General features: G+C 41.3%; 3 protein-coding genes across 11 annotated transcripts in view; all 3 read left to right on the top strand.

Annotated features, from left to right (window-relative positions):
* The first annotated feature begins 1,361 nt into the window (after positions 1-1,361).
* Positions 1,362-15,127, top strand: LOC139554659 (density-regulated protein-like). Of its 7 annotated transcripts, none has more exons than XM_071367946.1 (7): positions 1,362-1,456; positions 4,014-4,132; positions 4,271-4,377; positions 4,482-4,569; positions 14,130-14,246; positions 14,358-14,497; positions 14,810-15,127. In XM_071367946.1, exons 2-7 carry the CDS (start codon positions 4,024-4,026, stop codon positions 14,852-14,854), a joined length of 606 nt encoding a protein of 201 aa, XP_071224047.1. In that variant the 5' UTR covers positions 1,362-1,456; positions 4,014-4,023; the 3' UTR covers positions 14,855-15,127. The 7 variants fall into 7 exon arrangements, with proteins under 7 accessions (XP_071224047.1, XP_071224295.1, XP_071223959.1 ...); XM_071368194.1 differs by lacking the exon at positions 1,362-1,456 and adding an exon at positions 1,739-1,808 and having other exon boundaries at positions 4,271-4,375; positions 4,489-4,569; XM_071367858.1 differs by lacking the exon at positions 1,362-1,456 and adding an exon at positions 1,739-1,808.
* A 533-nt stretch (positions 15,128-15,660) lies between these two features.
* Positions 15,661-16,946, top strand: LOC139554596 (hydroxycarboxylic acid receptor 2-like). The gene has a single exon (XM_071367566.1). It carries the CDS (start codon positions 15,791-15,793, stop codon positions 16,811-16,813), a length of 1,023 nt encoding a protein of 340 aa, XP_071223667.1. The 5' UTR covers positions 15,661-15,790; the 3' UTR covers positions 16,814-16,946.
* A 2,243-nt stretch (positions 16,947-19,189) lies between these two features.
* Positions 19,190-20,265, top strand: part of LOC139537281 (CAP-Gly domain-containing linker protein 1-like) — a 61,865-nt gene continuing 60,789 nt past the window's right edge. For all 3 annotated transcript variants that reach the window (XM_071338436.1, XM_071338427.1, XM_071338419.1), the window contains exon 1: positions 19,190-19,314. The gene's annotated coding sequence lies outside the window, so the exon portion shown is untranslated. The remainder of the gene's footprint in view (positions 19,315-20,265) is intronic.

Here is a 20,265-nt window from a genome sequence, read left to right as displayed (position 1 = left end):
TAATGATCAATTAGCCCTTTAAAATTATAAACTTGGATTAGCTAACACAACGTGCCATTGGAACACAGGAGTGATGGTTGATGATAATGGGCCTCTGTACACCTATGTAGATATTCCATTAAAAATCAGCAGTTTCCAGCTACAATAGTCATTTACAACATTAACAATGTCTACACTGTATTTCTGATCAATTTAATGTTATTTTAATGGATGAAAAAAAGTGATTTTCTTTCAAAACAAGGACATTTCTAAGTGACCCCAAACTTTTGAACGGTAGTGTACCTGTCTAGGTTGGAACTGTTGCTGTTAAAATACAATAAATAATTTAATTCTGAACTGGAATAAACTGATTGATCACATCACATAGATGTAGCCCAGAAAACAAATATACACACAGTCCTAATGAGAGGTGTGTGGCTGGTTGAAGTTTTCAACAAGCATGTCTATTCTGGGCTCAGTTTTTGACACTGTTTCTGTACTTGAGAACCCTGACTTGCATAGGTATGTGGTGCCAAACTGGATCAGAACATCTACTGCTTTCTCAGTCAGACAGGAGATTGCTTCCTACTGTAGATGAGCAACCCAGAACTGTGAGTGTTCGCCTCAAAAAGCATCTTGCTTCAATCAGTTTATTCCAGTTCAGAATAAAAATGATTACTTGTATTTTCAACAGCAAACAGTTCCAACCTAGACTTGTTTTCAACAATAATTTCTACAGTAAAATGTACAGTAGGCCTGATAATTTTCATCTTCATCTGTACTGTTCCTTAGGGGTGCACGATCAGTAGCTAGCTAACTTGCTTTGGCTAACGGGGGTTTGCTTGAAAGATAAACTCACATCTACTCCGATAGGACTCCCTTATTTCTGCTTATCATCACCTGTTATAAAATGACAACAATGCCTTGGTAGTTTACTTATTTTTCCACTTTCGAAGCACTGTTTCCTGAAGCGTTCTGCCCCGTTCTGAAAGAACTCACTTGGTTTACCGTCATATCGTGCCTGGATATTTGGCCAGGACGTGTCGTTTTATTAATTTGTTCGTTTTGAGAGACTCATTACTAAGCACTTCCCCACACAAAACACATTGTGGGCGCTCCTCGTTATTTCTCAAAATGTGTATGAAAGAGACAGAAAGTCATCACTGTATTTGCGTTTCATGACGATTGGGCTCAGTCAGAACTTGTGGCTAGCTTGAGTCCATTTCATGGAAGCGGTGAGTGATGGCGAGCGGGAATAACAAGTCAGTGGCTTGAACGACTGCGCTGCAGTGTGTGGGTCGCGGAGTGATCTTCAAGTAAACTGCAGAAAAAAGATCCGGTAAACCGCGAAGCACACGGGCATCTCCCTCTACCACTCGCGCAGCAGCCAAACTGAGCAGACACCACTGCTAAGCAGAGAACGCACTGAACGGAGAGCGCAGTTCACTTGGCCAAATCAATTCCACTAATTAATGAAGTAATTATACATTTACGTCGCGACCCACCATTTAAGAAACGCTGGTGTAACGCAATAAAAAATAAACTTGTGATGGGTGCGGACGATTGTCAAGGCATACATGTGAATGCCTGTCGTATAACGTCAATATAAAACCATAATAGGAGTTACATATGTTAGATATTTTTTACTTTATTTTTCATTGCATTGTAATGTTATATTAAATGCAATTTATAGCTATTTCTTTGACAAATTGTTTGTCTTTTTAGAAGTGATAATGCAGGCAACTAAGACAACGCCTACTATTTATTGCCGTAGACGTGCGTGCGTTCCAAGAGGCATTGACAGGACCCCTAGCCAAATCAGGCATTAGGTGTGAGCCTCAAGCTGTTAAAACTAGTGGTTATAACTAAGCATTATTCTAATTAAACGATTTGTTTTAACTTTACTTAATAATGCTTACGGTTTTGTTAAACAGTCAACAATAATAAGGTCGTTTTCGAGGGGTATGTTGTCTTTCCGTTGATTGACTTGGAGGTAATGCTAGCTAGCTACTGCTGTGTAACATTGACTGCGCCGTTAGTTAGTATAGCTAGGTATCTAGCCAGCTATGAATGAAGTCTCAGCCAAGAAACTAGGCAGTTGTCAAAAATATTAGCTAGCTCACCAGCTCTTGAAGCTAGCTCGCCAGTTACCATAGCGATCTAACTTGTAGCTAGTCTTGGATATATCCTAGCTATGATTGTCTGTATGATTGGTCACCGTTTACAATAAAATGTTACCTTCCAATTTTGTCTGGCAAAGGCACCAGAATATAGGCATCATGCAAGTTAGCAATTTAACGCAATTGCTGGCTAATTATGTCTGACAGACTGAGTTTCAACAGCAGATGTATGGAAATTGTCATACAATTCTACCTATCTTTGACTTTGTGAATTAATATCAATCATCTTTGTTGCTAGAGATTGATCCTCAGCCTGTTAGCTAGCTAAGACCGAGGTACATTACATGACCAAACATATGTGGATACCTACTCTTTGAACATATCATTTCAAAGTCATGGGCATTAATATGGAGTTTGTCTCCCCCATTTTGCTGCTATAACAGCCTCCACTCTTCTGGTAGGCTTTCCACTAGATTCTTGAAACATTGCTGCAGGGATTTGCTTCCATTCAGCCACACGAGCATTAGTGAGGTTGGGCACTGATGTTGAGCGATTAGGCCTGGCTCGCAGTCGGCGATCCAATTCATCCCAAAGGTGTTCGATGGGGTTGCTTGTAGGGCTCTGTGCAGGCCGGTTAAGTTTTTCCACACAGATCTTGACCAGCCAGTTCTGTATGGACCTCGCTTTGTGCACATGGGCATTGCCATGCTGAATCATGAAATGGCCTTCCCCAAACTGTTTCCAGAATGTTGGAAGCACAGAATCATCTAGAATGTCATTGTATGCTGTATTGTTAAGATTTCCCTTCACTTGAACTAAGGGGCCCAAACCATGAAAAAACAGCCCCAGACCATTATTCTTCCTCCACCAAACTTTACAGTTGGCACTATGCATTCGGGCAGGTAGCGTTCTCCTGGCATCCGCCAAACCCAGATTCGTACATCGGACTGCCAGATGGTGAAGCGTGATTCATCACTACAGATAACGCGTTTCCACTGCGCCAGAGTCCAATGGCGACGAGCTTTACACCACTCCAGCCAACGCTTGGCATTGCGCATGGTGAGCTTAGGCTTGTGTGCGACTGCTCGGCCATGGAAACCCATTTCATGAAAGTCCCGACGAACAGTTCTTGTGCTGATGTTGCTTCCAGAGGCAGTTTGGAACTCTGTAGTGAGTGTTGCAAGTGAGGACAGACTATTTTTTACACGCATCAGCACTCAGCGGTCCCGTTCTGTGAGCTTGTGTGGCCTACCATTTCGCAGCTGAACCGTTGTTGCTCCTAGACGTTTCCACTTCACAATAACAGCACTTACAGTTGCAGCTCTACCAGGATAGAAATTTGACTAACTGACTTGTTGGAAAGGTGGCATTCTATGATGTTTCCAAGTTGAAAGTCACTGAGCTCTTCATTAAGGCCATTCTGCTGCCAATGTTTGTCTATGGAGATTGCATGGCGGTGTGCTCAATTTTATACACCTGTCAGCAACTGGTGTGGCTGAACTAGCCGAATCCACTAATTTGAAGGGGAGTCCACATACGTCTGTATATATAATGTATGACATCATGTAGCTGCTTAGCTGAAGATGGGGGTGTTGGCTAATTTATTGAGTTGCAATGTCACTGCAATAGCAGCAGCAGCACTATTCTGTCAAAAATATATTGCAGCAGTTTATGTGGTGAAGTTTGGTGTTATGCATCCATGTTGACTGACATGGCAGGCCATGACTGACAGGCATCTGTTTTCAGTGCTTTGACAATGTATGTTTGCTGTCATCAGACCAATCCATTGTTGAGGGTCCAGGATCATGACTAAGCCATGTTGTTAGTGGTAAAATACTGATTGTCTATGATTCTCACTGTTCGTTCGATTTGAAGGCATACTTTACCTAATTAACCTTTTTCCCCTCTGTTCAGATAATCGATCATGGCTACTACTGAGAATGCAGAGACAAGTTTACCAGAAAACAAAGGAGACCATCATGGGAGTGCTTACCCGAACACAAAGCACCCAACGAAAGTCCAGTACTGTGGAGGTAAGTGAATGATTGCGTCCAAAATGGCACGCTATTCTAGTGATCTATAGATGATCATGGCCAATTCCTAAAACATTGTTTTGTAATGTCACATTATTGTCAAGGTCTAACACTTCTCCATGTACTTTTTTTTTGCAGTGTGCTCCTTGCCAACAGAGTATTGTGAGTACATGCCTGAGCCAGCCAAATGCAGGCAGTGGCTGGAGAAGAACTTCCCAGATGTGTTTGCCAGAATGAGTGTAGGTGAGTTCCATCAGACAGTCTCCCACTCCCTCCCTTATTTTTCCTATCAGGAAGATGGGTGCTGTTATATTAAAATACTTTATTTTTTTTCTTCTGCCTTACTGGTCCGGTAGGAAATGCTCCCAAGCAGGACACCGGCTGTGAAGAGGCGCCACCTGTTGGAGAGGAGGAGGAGAGGAAGAAGCAGAAGAGAGGTCTGAGTTCAACTCTTTAGTTTTAGATTCTTAAAAAATGCTTCCTTCCTCCTCAAATCCTAACCCAGTGTTTCCCTGCACACTCTTCAGGGACCCTCTAGCCGGTCTACATACTTGTTATATTCCAGACTATTGTTCTAGTCATCAAGCTCTTAATTGGCAGTTGCGGTGCATGTGTCAAATTACTGGGGTAGCCAAGCCAGGAAAAATACATATTACAACCTATGTGTAGTGATAATTGCATTGTTTGCTCTGTAACCCGTTAGGCAAAGACAAGTCACACAGTGGCTGAATACATTTAACCACACTTTTGTTTCCTAACAAAACCGGAGAGTAGCGTCTTTCCGATGATGTCCACAATGCAAATATTGCATGTAACAAATAGTTACATGACCTACAGCAGGGATGGGCAATTTACGACCCACAGCCCCCCTTTTGTAGGAACTGTGTAATTTTGAAATTTGGTTCTGCCTCAGCAGTTTTTCTCTTATGTTTGTCAGTCACTGACAGTCACTCAATTAGCCACTCAATGTCAGCAAAACATTTTTTTATTGATAAGTTAGTCTAGCAGCCAGCGATCTAAACTTGTAGTAGTCATGGTCGAGTTACTGACCGGGGTGGTCCCCATTGATTTTGTAAGTCACGCTCACTCAGATATCATTAAAAACTGCAAACATTTCTCTCCACCCTATGGAAGAATGTGTAGAATTGCAGGAAATTAGCTGTAAACGGACATTTTTTCCCCTTTGCCCCATGGCAAAATGAGTCGAATCTCATGAAATCAGTTATAAAATTGCTAAATCTTCTCTCCACCCTAAGGCAAAATGTGTAGAATTGCAGTCAACTTGCTTTTTAACTGCAACCTTTTCTCTATGCTCCATGGCAAAATGTCTAGAATTGCAGGAAATTAACTCTAAAACTTACATTTTAGGGCTCACAAAAGTGTAGGGCTGTGGGTATGCAGACAGCGAGCCACTGTGGCCCCTCATGATGAGTTCAGATTTTTTGGGCCCCCACCCCCATCAAAGCTGCCCATCCCTGACCCTCAACATGGTCAATCAAGTTCATGTTTCCTACATTTTACAACTACTAAACAATTATTGATTTAGAACCATGGAGAGTTACCGCAAGTCGCAAAGGAAATAGGAGCTGCCTCCGCTATTCTAGCATCATTTCATCATCATCAAATCAACTATAGCCTATGCTTAGTCTAATGAAGTTAAAGAAACCAAAAACAATTTAGTCCAATCAACGTAAGCTAAATATAATGTGGCTGTCCATGGTACTGTTTTGTGTGTGCGTGCATGTCGAAAACTTGTTGACATGCTAATGCCATCCTACCCTCTTTCATGTTTCCAAAATGGTCTGACTGTCATACAGTACACACTTTTAGTTTTTGTTGTCCTAGACTAGGCTACCTGGGTAAAATGTTTGCCAGCCAACTTTCTCTCATGGGCAACGATGAGCCAGCTAGTTAACGTTAGCCTTCTTACATCTAGTTACATATTGAACTTCCATCCACTCAGGCCAGGGGCAAAATATATGTTTAATGGTTTGATCAAGCTAAGTCAGGGACTTTTAAAAAAGTTAGCTTGTAACAGTGAACCTTTTTTTGTGGGATGTACATTGGGCAATTCTAGGTCTTGTGGCATATTTTGGTTAAACTATCCCCAATTCAATGGAATTGCAACCCTCTTCTTCCATCACATGTGCAGTGCACTCTTCCAGCACATGTACAGCTGATTCTCAAAATCTTGCACACTAATGAGATGCTATTGAACCCACACTACTACACTGTCTGAGCCAAGGACTACATGCTTTCTGGTAAGTTTTGATTAGAATACTGGGTGGGGTGAATGTATTTGTTATGACATAATTTTCTGTTAACTAGTAAATAGTAGCCTACAACAAAGTGTGTTTAAATAATTTCTAACTTGTTAACAATTTCTGCTAGTTAGTTTTTGTTACCATGTGGGTTTTAGCTTGCTTGAGCCTGCTAACTGAGGAGTGTTAATTCACCTGTTTCCATACATGTTTCATTTTAAAACATGCATCTTACAAAGGAGTTGTTTAATCTAACTATTTATCTGTACATGGAATTGTATTTGTTTGTTTTTTTTACTCCTTTTTTCTAATCTTAACAGGAAAATGCCACGGGCACTATCTGATGTGTAGAGACATTTCACTGCAGCTGATGTAGACGGAAAATCTGTGTACATTTGTAAATACTCTGCCAAATCATATGTGAAGAATGCAACAAAGATGCAGAATGATGTGGCCAAGTAGATAAAGTTCCCTCAGCGCTCACAACAAGCAACCTCTGACAAAAGTCCTTCTACTTCTATTCGAGGTGAAAATGATGAATCAGACACCTTATCGATAGCAACAGCTCATGGTCCTCCTGGAATCAGAAGTTTTTTTTGACTCAATGGAGGAACGTAGTTAGAGAAATGCGGATGAATGTCTTGCTCGAGCTGTGTATGAAACTGGTTCACCTCATGCTCACAGGCAATGTGTATTGGAAGAGATTTCTGAACGTTTTTCGCCCAGCATACACCCCTCCAACCAGACATGCTTTATCTACTAATTTGCTGGATGCTGAGTTCAACAGAGTTCATGTGAAGGTCAAGCAAATCATAGAGAAAGCAGACTGTATTGCAATCTTCTCTGATGGGTGGTCAAATGTTTGTGGGCAAGGAATAATTAACTACATCTCCACCCCTCAACCAGCATTCTACAAGAGCACAGACACAAGGGACAACAGACATTGCAGATGAGCTGAAGGTAGTCATCAGTGACCTTGGACCACAGAAGGTATTTGCACTGGTGACAGACAATGCTGCGAACATGAAGGCTGCTTGGTCTGAAGTGGAGGAGTCCTACCCTCACATCACACCCATTGACTGTGCTGCTCATGCATTGAATCTGCTCCTCAAAGACATCATGGCACTGAAAACAATGGATACACTCTACAAGAGAGCCAAGGAAATGGTTAGGTATGTGAAGGTTCAGGGGAAGGAGTCTCTCCAAGAAATGGCTGTATCACAGTCTGCCGATATAGACTGCCCCATCAAGAGGATCCTCCTGGATGATGTATTTTGGGAGAGAGTGGGAAGCAGCCTGAAACTCCTGAAACCTATAACAGTAGCCATTGCACGGATTGAGGGAGACAATGCCATCCTGTCTGATGTTCAGACTCTGCTTGCAGATGTAAAAGAATAAATCCATACTGCCCTGCCCACTTCACTGTTGCTCCAATCAGAGGAAACTGCAGTTCTGAAATACATTAAAAACCGTGAAGACTTCTGCCTGAAGCCCATACACGCCCCAGCGTACATGTTGGACCCAAGTATGCTGGCAAGAGCATCCTGTTTGGTGCAGAGATCAACAAGGCCTATGGTGTCATCATTACTGTGTCTCGCCACCTTGGCCTGGATGAGGGCAAGATTCTTGCAGTCTGGCGAAGTACACTTCCAAGCAAGGGCTTTGGGATGGAGATGCAATATGGCAGTCGTGCCAACATATCTCATCAGCCACCTGTTGGAAATGGACTTTGTGGATCGGAGGCTCTTTTCACTGTTGCCTCCATCATCCTCCAAATCCCACCAACATCAGCCGTGTCAGAGCGCAACTGGTCCTTGTTTGGGAACACACACACCAAAGCACGCAACAGGCTGATCAATACAAAGGTTGAAAAATTGGTGGCTGTCCGGGCAAATTTTAGTTTTTTTGAGCCTGACAACGAGCCATCCTCAACAAGGTTGGAAAGTGACAGTGAAGATGAGGCCTCAGAGTCTGATGTTCAAGAGGTGGACATTGAGGAGGTCCAGGGAGAAGACATGGAAGCCTGAGAGGAAGATGACCATCATTTTACAGATGTATGTTGGAAACGTTTTTGGGAGATGCGATGGATCATTCAATATTCCCTTTCTTTTGTTGTTCAGTGAAATCATCCCATGTGAAGAGTCAACTCATTTAATTAAAGTTCAATTCGTAACTAAATAGTTTTTTTATTTCTATTGGAAGGATTTAATCATTTGCAATTATGTCTACTTATGATAAGGTAAAAGGTTTATGTTTCTGTCTCCATTTGATATGGTAAATATATCCAATTATTGATTTAGAACCATGGAGAGTTACCGCAAGTCGCAAAGGAAATAGGAGCTGCCTCCGCTATTCTAGCATCATTTCATCATCATCAAATCAACTATAGCCTATGCTTAGTCTAATGAAGTTAAAGAAACCAAAAACAATTTAGTCCAATCAACGTAAGCTAAATATAATGTGGCTGTCCATGGTACTGTTTTGTGTGTGCGTGCATGTCGAAAACTTGTTGACATGCTAATGCCATCCTACCCTCTTTCATGTTTCCAAAATGGTCTGACTGTCATACAGTACACACTTTTAGTTTTTGTTGTCCTAGACTAGGCTACCTGGGTAAAATGTTTGCCAGCCAACTTTCTCTCATGGGCAACGATGAGCCAGCTAGTTAACGTTAGCCTTCTTACATCTAGTTACATATTGAACTTCCATCCACTCAGGCCAGGGGCAAAATATATGTTTAATGGTTTGATCAGAATCACTGTTATAATCAAATAAAACCACAAGTCCAAATCCCCATCTCCATTTAGGAAAGGGCCGATATTCTAGCTAACTAGCCACTGGAGGACAACGAAGCAATATGTTTTTTTTCTGTCAATGACGTTTTGCTTTTATGTGATTTGATTGGTGTGAAGCTTGGCCTCCCTTAACTTTTTGGGGGTGTGCCAGGACCTGGTTTAGCTAAACCCTGATTGGCTATTTTTTGTAGGCTTCCCTTGCTATACGGTATGAAAGTCCCGCCAACTTCCTGGATCATGTCCTTCAGGATTTTTTAATGGCCTTCAAGATTATATAATCAAATTCATGAAAACACAGTTATATGTAATATGTAAAATTCTATTTTTATTTGTGGATTAATTAAATTCTACCCTATGAAGGTTTTATAAAAATAAAATGCAAACGAAAACCTTCATGAAAGGCATCATTTAGAAGTAAATTATTTCACGAATACAATTTTACATATGACCGTGTGTTCATGAATTTGATTATATAATATTGAAGGCCATTCCGAAACAGCCTGGGACATGATTCAGGAAGTAGGCAGGACTTTCATACCGTTGTATTGAATTCAATAGACGAGTTGGTTGTTTAGCAACAAAACCGATGCGTGCGAAACTATAGGCCAAAATATACTGGGTTGGATTAGATTGTTGACAACATGTAAACTATATTTAGTTTCCAATGTTCATTGAATGCATTAAGTTGCACAATGAGCACTTGTCTGTCAAATCTGTTGTTACAGTTGTTGGTTAGCTAGCTAGCGAATTTTAGACATATTGACGTGACATCAGTCAACACCTCGACATGGTATCAAGAACAAACTAAAACTAGCTGAAATGAGCCACTTACGATTCCCCACATGGCAGTTTCCTGTCATTGTTGCTCGCTTTCTGGCCATCCAGAATCACAACAACACATGTACTTCTGCCCCATTGAAGCGTGCGCAACATTTTCGTGATGTTCTCCGCTAACTTGGCTAAGAGTTGAGGAAAGACTGACTGCATCACTTCTTATTTTTATGAGAAACAATGTGTTGGAAATTTTTTGCATAGTCAACTTACACACAGCACTGAAACACACACGTACCCCACCAGATTTGCCCCCAGGGGTCTTTTCATAGTCCCCAGGTCCAGAACAAATGCAAGAAACGTACAGTATTATACAGAGCCAACTCCCTTCCATCTCATATAGCGCAAGTGAACAGCAAACCTGGTTTCAAAAAACAAATAAAGCAACACCTTATGGCACAATGCCTCTCCCCCATTTGAACTTATTTGTCTGTGTATGTACTGACATGTATGTGTAACTGATAGATGCATGCACACTACGTTGATCTTTTAAATGTGTGTAAATTGGAGTCTTTTGTCTGTAATGTCTTTTTTCATTGTTTGTCGTACCCGATGATGTGTATAAACCCTGGATGACTGATTTGGGGGCGTTGTATTGAAGCCACCGCACAGCCATCTTGGCACTCCTCCTCCATTGTAAAAAAATATTTTGGAAGCTATAGAAATCCATTTATTAATGTCTACTAGGTTTGCAAAAGGTCGGAAATGTTTCATGGGAAGTTAAGTCCTGGAATTTGGGGAATTTTGATTAAATTCGTCAAAAAAGTTAGCTTGTAACAGTGAACCTTTTTTTGTGGGATGTACATTGGGCAATTCTAGGTCTTGTGGCATATTTTGGTTAAACTATCCCCAATTCAATGGAATTGCAACCCTCTTCTTCCATCACATGTGCAGTGCACTCTTCCAGCACATGTACAGCTGATTCTCAAAATCTTGCACACTAATGAGATGCTATTGAACCCACACTACTACACTGTCTGAGCCAAGGACTACATGCTTTCTGGTAAGTTTTGATTAGAATACTGGGTGGGGTGAATGTATTTGTTATGACATAATTTTCTGTTAACTAGTAAATAGTAGCCTACAACAAAGTGTGTTTAAATAATTTCTAACTTGTTAACAATTTCTGCTAGTTAGTTTTTGTTACCATGTGGGTTTTAGCTTGCTTGAGCCTGCTAACTGAGGAGTGTTAATTCACCTGTTTCCATACATGTTTCATTTTAAAACATGCATCTTACAAAGGAGTTGTTTAATCTAACTATTTATCTGTACATGGAATTGTATTTGTTTGTTTTTTTTACTCCTTTTTTCTAATCTTAACAGGAAAATGCCACGGGCACTATCTGATGTGTAGAGACATTTCACTGCAGCTGATGTAGACGGAAAATCTGTGTACATTTGTAAATACTCTGCCAAATCATATGTGAAGAATGCAACAAAGATGCAGAATGATGTGGCCAAGTAGATAAAGTTCCCTCAGCGCTCACAACAAGCAACCTCTGACAAAAGTCCTTCTACTTCTATTCGAGGTGAAAATGATGAATCAGACACCTTATCGATAGCAACAGCTCATGGTCCTCCTGGAATCAGAAGTTTTTTTTGACTCAATGGAGGAACGTAGTTAGAGAAATGCGGATGAATGTCTTGCTCGAGCTGTGTATGAAACTGGTTCACCTCATGCTCACAGGCAATGTGTATTGGAAGAGATTTCTGAACGTTTTTCGCCCAGCATACACCCCTCCAACCAGACATGCTTTATCTACTAATTTGCTGGATGCTGAGTTCAACAGAGTTCATGTGAAGGTCAAGCAAATCATAGAGAAAGCAGACTGTATTGCAATCTTCTCTGATGGGTGGTCAAATGTTTGTGGGCAAGGAATAATTAACTACATCTCCACCCCTCAACCAGCATTCTACAAGAGCACAGACACAAGGGACAACAGACATTGCAGATGAGCTGAAGGTAGTCATCAGTGACCTTGGACCACAGAAGGTATTTGCACTGGTGACAGACAATGCTGCGAACATGAAGGCTGCTTGGTCTGAAGTGGAGGAGTCCTACCCTCACATCACACCCATTGACTGTGCTGCTCATGCATTGAATCTGCTCCTCAAAGACATCATGGCACTGAAAACAATGGATACACTCTACAAGAGAGCCAAGGAAATGGTTAGGTATGTGAAGGTTCAGGGGAAGGAGTCTCTCCAAGAAATGGCTGTATCACAGTCTGCCGATATAGACTGCCCCATCAAGAGGATCCTCCTGGATGATGTATTTTGGGAGAGAGTGGGAAGCAGCCTGAAACTCCTGAAACCTATAACAGTAGCCATTGCACGGATTGAGGGAGACAATGCCATCCTGTCTGATGTTCAGACTCTGCTTGCAGATGTAAAAGAATAAATCCATACTGCCCTGCCCACTTCACTGTTGCTCCAATCAGAGGAAACTGCAGTTCTGAAATACATTAAAAACCGTGAAGACTTCTGCCTGAAGCCCATACACGCCCCAGCGTACATGTTGGACCCAAGTATGCTGGCAAGAGCATCCTGTTTGGTGCAGAGATCAACAAGGCCTATGGTGTCATCATTACTGTGTCTCGCCACCTTGGCCTGGATGAGGGCAAGATTCTTGCAGTCTGGCGAAGTACACTTCCAAGCAAGGGCTTTGGGATGGAGATGCAATATGGCAGTCGTGCCAACATATCTCATCAGCCACCTGTTGGAAATGGACTTTGTGGATCGGAGGCTCTTTTCACTGTTGCCTCCATCATCCTCCAAATCCCACCAACATCAGCCGTGTCAGAGCGCAACTGGTCCTTGTTTGGGAACACACACACCAAAGCACGCAACAGGCTGATCAATACAAAGGTTGAAAAATTGGTGGCTGTCCGGGCAAATTTTAGTTTTTTTGAGCCTGACAACGAGCCATCCTCAACAAGGTTGGAAAGTGACAGTGAAGATGAGGCCTCAGAGTCTGATGTTCAAGAGGTGGACATTGAGGAGGTCCAGGGAGAAGACATGGAAGCCTGAGAGGAAGATGACCATCATTTTACAGATGTATGTTGGAAACGTTTTTGGGAGATGCGATGGATCATTCAATATTCCCTTTCTTTTGTTGTTCAGTGAAATCATCCCATGTGAAGAGTCAACTCATTTAATTAAAGTTCAATTCGTAACTAAATAGTTTTTTTATTTCTATTGGAAGGATTTAATCATTTGCAATTATGTCTACTTATGATAAGGTAAAAGGTTTATGTTTCTGTCTCCATTTGATATGGTAAATATATCCAATACAAAAAACATCTACATTTAAAGGGTATTAATATTGATTTGCATACATTTCCGTTAATTCCCATATTTGCGTTAATTCCCACGGAAAATTTCCACCTCTGAATATTCCCCAAAATCTTCAACCCTAATGTCTATATACGTTTTTGACACATTTATTGTATTACAGACACCTTAATGCGCAACTTTTTAAATTATGTGAGTTAAACATAAATAGAAAGAAAATACTAAGTTTTTCTCTTTTTTTGCTGAGAATACTAATGTTACTGTCCCCACTACAACAACAAAATACTTAAATACATGTAATTTTGTCCTTGACACATTTTAACTGAAATAGTATAGAATTACATTCATTCCTATGGCGGACTGCTCCTACTAGAGTGTGCCAATATTGCCGACTGGTGGCTTCAAAGCCTCTCAATGGCCAGTACGTAGCGTCAGCAATACAGGGTTAATATACATCATTGGTCGGACTCCAGCAAGACTAGCTGTTGCCATTGGCGTCAGCTATGGGGCATCCTAATAAAATATGTCATATGCTTTTTGGCCAGACAGTATCAGATACATGGGCTACACCTACTGAGACAGAGAGGTGCTGTTTCCCTCGCTCTGATGAGACAATATTTTTGTTTTTTTATAATTGTTTTATTGGTCAAATTTTTGGGAGTCCTGGCTTCCCTTGGCATCCATGACTACACACCACTGTTCATTGGTTGAGTCCGGTGTGTTAGTGCTGGTATAGAACAAACGTGCAACGGCTAAGGGTGTCTGAGGACTGGTTTTGGAGACTCCTGTTCTAATCTGTTTGTTCTGACTGTCCAGGTGGCAGAGGACAGATCAAACAGAAAAAGAAGACTGTGCCTCAGAAAATAACAATTGCTAAAATCCCCCGCGCCAAGAAGAAATACGTCACACGGGTCTGTGGAATGAACACATTTGGTAAGACTACTGACTGTCACACACACCTTTACTGTAACCACCTCTTTAAAGACATGGACAGACCAGTAACCTTGTTTTTTTTGCTTGTGACTGTGGATGTCCTCTCTGCAGACATTGACCTTAAAGAGGCTCAGAGATTCTTTGCTCAGAAGTTCTCCTGCGGCGCCTCTGTGACGGCGGAGGATGAAATCATCATTCAGGGAGATTTTACAGATGACATCATTGATGTCATTCAGGAGAAGTGGCCTGAGGTAAGAAAGCTGCGTTTACTCTCCCACGTCACATAGATGATGGAAAATAGTTACAGTAAATAGAAAGATTAGCCTGTGTGTACCTCAATGAGGGCCGTCACTAGTTGCCACAGTCATAAACCCTGCCCATTTCTACAATTTATTTTCTTAAAATGTGATTTTAAACTTAACCCCACTGCTAACTTTATGCCTAACCTTAAACCCAAAAAGCGCATTGTTTTAATTTTGTGGCTGTGGTAACTAGTGCAAAACCTCAATGAGACATCACAGCCCTACACACGCTCTAGCCATCTGTCTTTCTGTCCGTTGTAGGTGGATGACGACAGTATTGATGATCTTGGAGAAGTCAAGAAGTGAAGACCCGACGTGTGCTTTTAGTGAGAATGGATGTGACCTGTTACAACAACAACAATAACCTGGCCAAATGTACACATTAACATTAAAAAAGGAGTCTTTTATATCTATTTTATTTACTGTATAGAAACTGTTGACTCGGCCACCCCACTTGGCATTTTTCAGTTTTTGATAGCTGCTCTCTTGTTTGCCAAAGGTCTGGTCTGATGATCTGAATCCTTCCAAAACGCTTTTCACTCGGCAAGCTTGTAGGGTAATAAATGTCGGTCTCAATCACTTGTTCACGCTTTAGTCCTTCATCATATCACTATGTGTATGTACACGTCTCACTCTACTGTCTGCACTGTGTTCATCCTGCCTTTGTGTAATTTAATTTCATAAGACACATCTTCGACACATCTGTGGTCATTCTGTGGGCAAGGGGCAGGGTCATCCACTCGTGCATTTTACCAGTAAGGCTATGGTCTAATGAGTCTTCTCCAATAATCCATTGTCCTAAAACAATGATAAAAAATACATTGGTACGGGTCAAGGTCTGAGAGTAGCTCACTTTGAAACATCATCATTCGGAGTGTTTTCCGTTTCGTGCCTACTGAACATGACCCTGTTTTGTGACCTTTATTGTTTTCTGGGAACCCTTGATGTCCCTTATATACCCATGAGTATAATATTTCCACCAGCATAATAGTTTTATAATGAAGCCATAATCCCTGGGCTGTTAGTATACACACGCAGAGCCATTTCCCTATGGACAAATAGCACCCCACAAGAGAGAACACACTCCAAGTTGTTGGCACTGGAAGATCGTTTGCATGAGCACAAACAATAAAATCCCTGATCCCAGGAGGTGCGTAGTACACCCTATCTGCAGGTTGACTCTTCAGAGGGGGGAAAAGTTGCACACAGACGCTCTCTAGTCCGTAGCGTATCGTTTGACCCATGGCGAACTTCACTACTATGGATGACAACTGCTGCGCCTTCGAATCTCCCATTCTGGACCTGGTCCTGCCTCCTATCCTAGTGCTGGAGTTCATGTTTGGGCTGATGGGGAACATTGTGGCTTTGTGGATGTTTATCTTCCACATGGACACCTGGAAGCCCAACTCTGTCTACCTCACACACCTTGCCGTGGCTGACTCCATCGTCCTGTTCTGTCTGCCCTTCAGAGCCGACTACTACAGACGTGGCAAACACTGGATCCATGGTGATGTCCTGTGCCGGCTTATGCTGTTCCTGTTGGCGGCCAACCGTGCCGCTGGCATCTTCTTCCTTACTGCGGTGGCCGTAGACCGTTACTTCAAGATCGTTCACCCTATGAACAAGATCAACCGGATGGGCCTGAACTATGCTCTGTGGGTGTCTCTGGGCCTGTGGGGCCTGATCATCGCTGCAACCGGGTACCTGCTGGCCAATGAACACTTCTTCTACCGCAACAACCGGACGCAGTGCGAGAGCTTCAACATCTGCATGGGCTTCAGCCCGCTGTCTACGTGGCACAACACCTTCTACGTAATCCAGTTCTTCCTGCCAACCACCATCGTCACCTTCTGCACCGTCTGCATAACCTGGCAGCTGAAGAGCAAGACGATTGACACCGGAGGGAAGATCAAGCGGGCGGTGCAGTTCGTCATGGCCGTGGCACTCATCTTCATCATTTGCTTCTTCCCCAGTACGGTGTCTCGGATCGCTGTGTGGATCCTCAAGGCCTGGTACAACGAATGCCGGTATTTCCAAGAGGCCAATCTGGCATTCTACACCTCTGTGTGTTTCACCTACTTCAACAGTGTGCTGAACCCCATCGTATACTACTTTTCCAGCCCGGCCTTCAACGGGACCTTCCTAAAGCTGTTCAACAGACTGCTGGGGAGGAAAGAGGAGGAGGAACAGTCAGCCTCGCCTGTGAATGGGACCGGGATCGGCAGTCCGAACACAGTATCAGGGAGGATCTGTAGTGGTAGTTAGTCACTTCTAACCAATGATCCAGGATCTGGGCTTGGGCATGTACTCGCAAAGTGTCTCAGAGTAAGTCTTATTCATTGTGGTCTAAAATACAAAACTGATCCTAGATCAGCACTCATACGTTGAGACCCTTTGTGAATATGGACCCAGAAGTATCTGACTGTAGTTATTTCTACTCCTAGTGCAAGGTTCACCAACTGGTGGCCCACAGGTGAATTTATTTGTACCCCCAAGTTTTCTGAGCAAAACAAATCTATATATATATTTAAAATTTTTGAAGTTATTGTTGTTGGACATAAAATATTGTAAAAACACCAGCAAAAATAAATCAAGTGATTTTAATTATGGATATCTGTTCCAAAGAATTCCCACACATAAAAGACAAATACAATATATATGTGATCATATGTAAATAAATGTAAGCAAGGTTTGAAATGATTGTTTTATTTATAGTTATGTTCTGGCCCCCTGACCATGCTCAAGAATAAATCTGCCTGCGGCTCAATCTAATTGATGTTCCTGTTCTAGTGGAATATTGTTATCTGTCAGTGACCACGTTTACATGCGCACAGTATTCCAGACAGTAGCTCATATCCCGATTTAAGGTCTTATTCGGGATAAGCTGTTTACATGCACCTTTGATATCCCAGTCATGTGTATCCGTTTAAACATGAATAAACATAATATTCCTAATTTAAGTATATGGGTTAAATGGAATAGTATCTGAAATATGGAAATATGGACACGGACTGTAAGCCTGTAACCTCTCACATGTAGAGTAATATAATATTAACCCCTGCAGAAATATGCATATCTTGCAGTGAAATTATAATTATATTATATGTACATTTTGTCTAGGGAACAGAAGTGAGAAATATGATTTATTTATTTCAGCATCTATTGATAAAATGTTAATGTGCTTGTAATGTGTTATCTTTGACACTGTTATGCAAGCAGATAGTGTTTCAACAAAATAAAATATGCAGCCAAGACGAACTGAAGTCTTATCAGAAACATGTTTTGTAGTTTTTCTCAGCTTATCATTTCCTTAAAAACGGTCAAACTGATGACATTTGGACATTTTGCACAGGACCAATCGTACCACTTTTTGGAGTTTTCTCCCCAGTCCCTAAACGAAACAGACAGACAACTTTACCGGTGTTAACTAGATTACTAATGCATTCATTCTATCGATGTGAGACATTATTCTGGTGAGCACTCCTTTATTTAGTCTTCTGGGGCAAAAGGTTATGACAGAAGAGAAGCTACATGTATCAAACTATTGACAATGTCCTACCAAATGTCGGGAATTATAATATGGCTTACCAAATGTCGAAAATGATAAGCAGAAACGTGTCTAAATTAGGGGTGAAAGTAGCCAGTAGTAAATTATAGTAAATTAATTATAGGCAAAATTATTACGTAATTATCGTGGCTCGAACTGCGCAGGTAGTCTACATTTTGAAGTGATTTGTTTGACAATCAGATGAAAACATCATCACACAACACCCCATGATATGCGAAACTGAGCCTGAGTAGACCGCAAAAACAACAGTAAACGGGATAAAATGTTTGCGTGTCACAGTATCCCATCTTATATCAGCATATCCCAGGCATGCATCAACTCAAAAACAGAATACTTGAGTATCCCGAATAATAAAGGGATATTGGTGTGCATGTAAACATGGTCAGTGAAGAATCTCGAACCAGACGTGAAGGAAGCTGAGGGTGGAGATAGGCGTCTGCAGAGAAGAATGCCTATTTTAACATTAAAGATAATCATTTTTGTTGCTGTATATTGGTTGCTGTATATAGCCAACAACCAAATGTTATGTTGATGTTCGATAGCTGAAAGTACAAATAAATAGGTTTGAACAATTAACAATTTGCATGCTGTATAACACGGCAATCATTCATGTAGTATTTCATATTTACAATAGTTAGTCTTTGATTCGTTTTTTTATATGCTTATGATTAAAGTAAATTCTTTGTGAATGAATTGTCATTTCCACAAAATATTTCCAGAGGGATTATTTACAATGAAAGTCTTACTTGTCGAATACAATGACTTTCCAAGTGATACAAATGTGTTTTGTGAGGCTGTCTAGGGTTTTATAAGTGCTCAGCAATGCATGAATACGTGTTGTAAAAAAGATCACAGATAATGTGGAATATTTAAGAGTTTGCATAAAAGCACATTTCATTGCTTGTTGTTTTATAATATTTACAATATGATTTTAGCGATCACTCTACATTTAATTAACACACCCTTTGATTATATTTGGGCTATGTTTATTATGCCTGTGGAAATAACACAGTGGATGGGGATGGAGGGAGAAAGTTCAGACGAGGATGCTTCGACTGACGTCAGTCGGGGGAAGGGCTGGCTGCTGAAGATAACTTGCGGCGCAGGGTTTGGGTATTGTCGGGCTTACTGCAGCATCTACCTGGTTATCTTAATCGTTTCGATCAAAACAAACAGTGATTTATCGACAACGCTTCAGGTAAGCAATAGATGTTTTTACATAACACGCATATCCCCATTGTTTTTCTTTTTATGCAATGGAAAGCTGCCTAGCTAGCCACTGAAATTCCGACAGGGAGGGAAAGAAGCGAAGGCATCGGGAATTAAATCCACTGGTCCAAAGCAGAAGTGCGTAGCGGGTTAGCTAGCTAGTTATCTCCGCAAGTGATTATTCTCTAATACAATACATAAGTGGATGAAAGCATATAACGTACTTTCAATAAAGCAAAATTGCTCAATAAGGTTGCAGCTCGCGCTAGGTTTGTCAGCTAGCCAAGCAGGCGTCAGTCACATTCAGACCCGGATATGCCATCATTCCTATGTTCTAACCAGCTGGTGGCTAGTAGTAAATACCCAGCTAACATAAACTATTAAAAGTAACCTATCTAATATCTATCAATATCATCACTCAAGAGCCATATAGCTAGATAACTTATAGCCATTATGGAAAGTTGCAGTGAGTGCGGGTGTTGACTGGGATGAAGAGAGATGCACCTGCTTGGAGAGACTGACTAAATTGAGGTCAGCAAAGGCAACTTGTATCCATCCTCAGTAAAGCTGTACTGTAACTGATGCTTTGGTCAGCTAGCTAGATATTTGACTAGCAAAAGCAAACCATTCCTCAATCATTACTTGAACCACTGTCTATCTATTTTACTTAGACACACCTATGCTATGGTAAGATCATCATTTTACATTTTAGTCATTTAGCAGACGCTCTTATCCAGAGCGACTTACAGTAGTGAGTGCCTACATTTTGTTACTTTTTCTTATCAGCAGATAAGCTTAAAAGTAACGGTTAACTTGGCGTTGTGTCAATATTCATGTGTTATAATACGTGTATTACGATCTGGAGAGTGGTTATACAGAGAGTTAATAGCAGCCAGAGACAATAACAGCTCTATTTGACAGCATCATACTGGAATTGTTT

Source organism: Salvelinus alpinus, chromosome 1, assembly GCF_045679555.1.
Source record: "Salvelinus alpinus chromosome 1, SLU_Salpinus.1, whole genome shotgun sequence".
Classification (NCBI taxonomy): Eukaryota; Metazoa; Chordata; class Actinopteri; order Salmoniformes; family Salmonidae; genus Salvelinus; species Salvelinus alpinus.
Note: the sequence above shows the minus strand (reverse complement) of the source record. Positions and strands in the feature narration are given on the sequence as shown.

Excerpts from the sequence above, each read along its gene's own strand:
- LOC139554659 (XM_071367946.1), top strand. The coding sequence starts at position 4,024 with ATGGCTACTACTGAGAATGCAGAGACAAGTTTACCAGAAAACAAAGGA. Across the intron at positions 4,133-4,270 it reads GAAAGTCCAGTACTGTGGAG|TGTGCTCCTTGCCAACAGAG; the intron begins GTAAGTGAATGA and ends TTTTTTTTGCAG. Across the intron at positions 4,570-14,129 it reads GAGGAAGAAGCAGAAGAGAG|GTGGCAGAGGACAGATCAAA; the intron begins GTCTGAGTTCAA and ends CTGACTGTCCAG.
- LOC139554596 (XM_071367566.1), top strand. The coding sequence starts at position 15,791 with ATGGCGAACTTCACTACTATGGATGACAACTGCTGCGCCTTCGAATCT.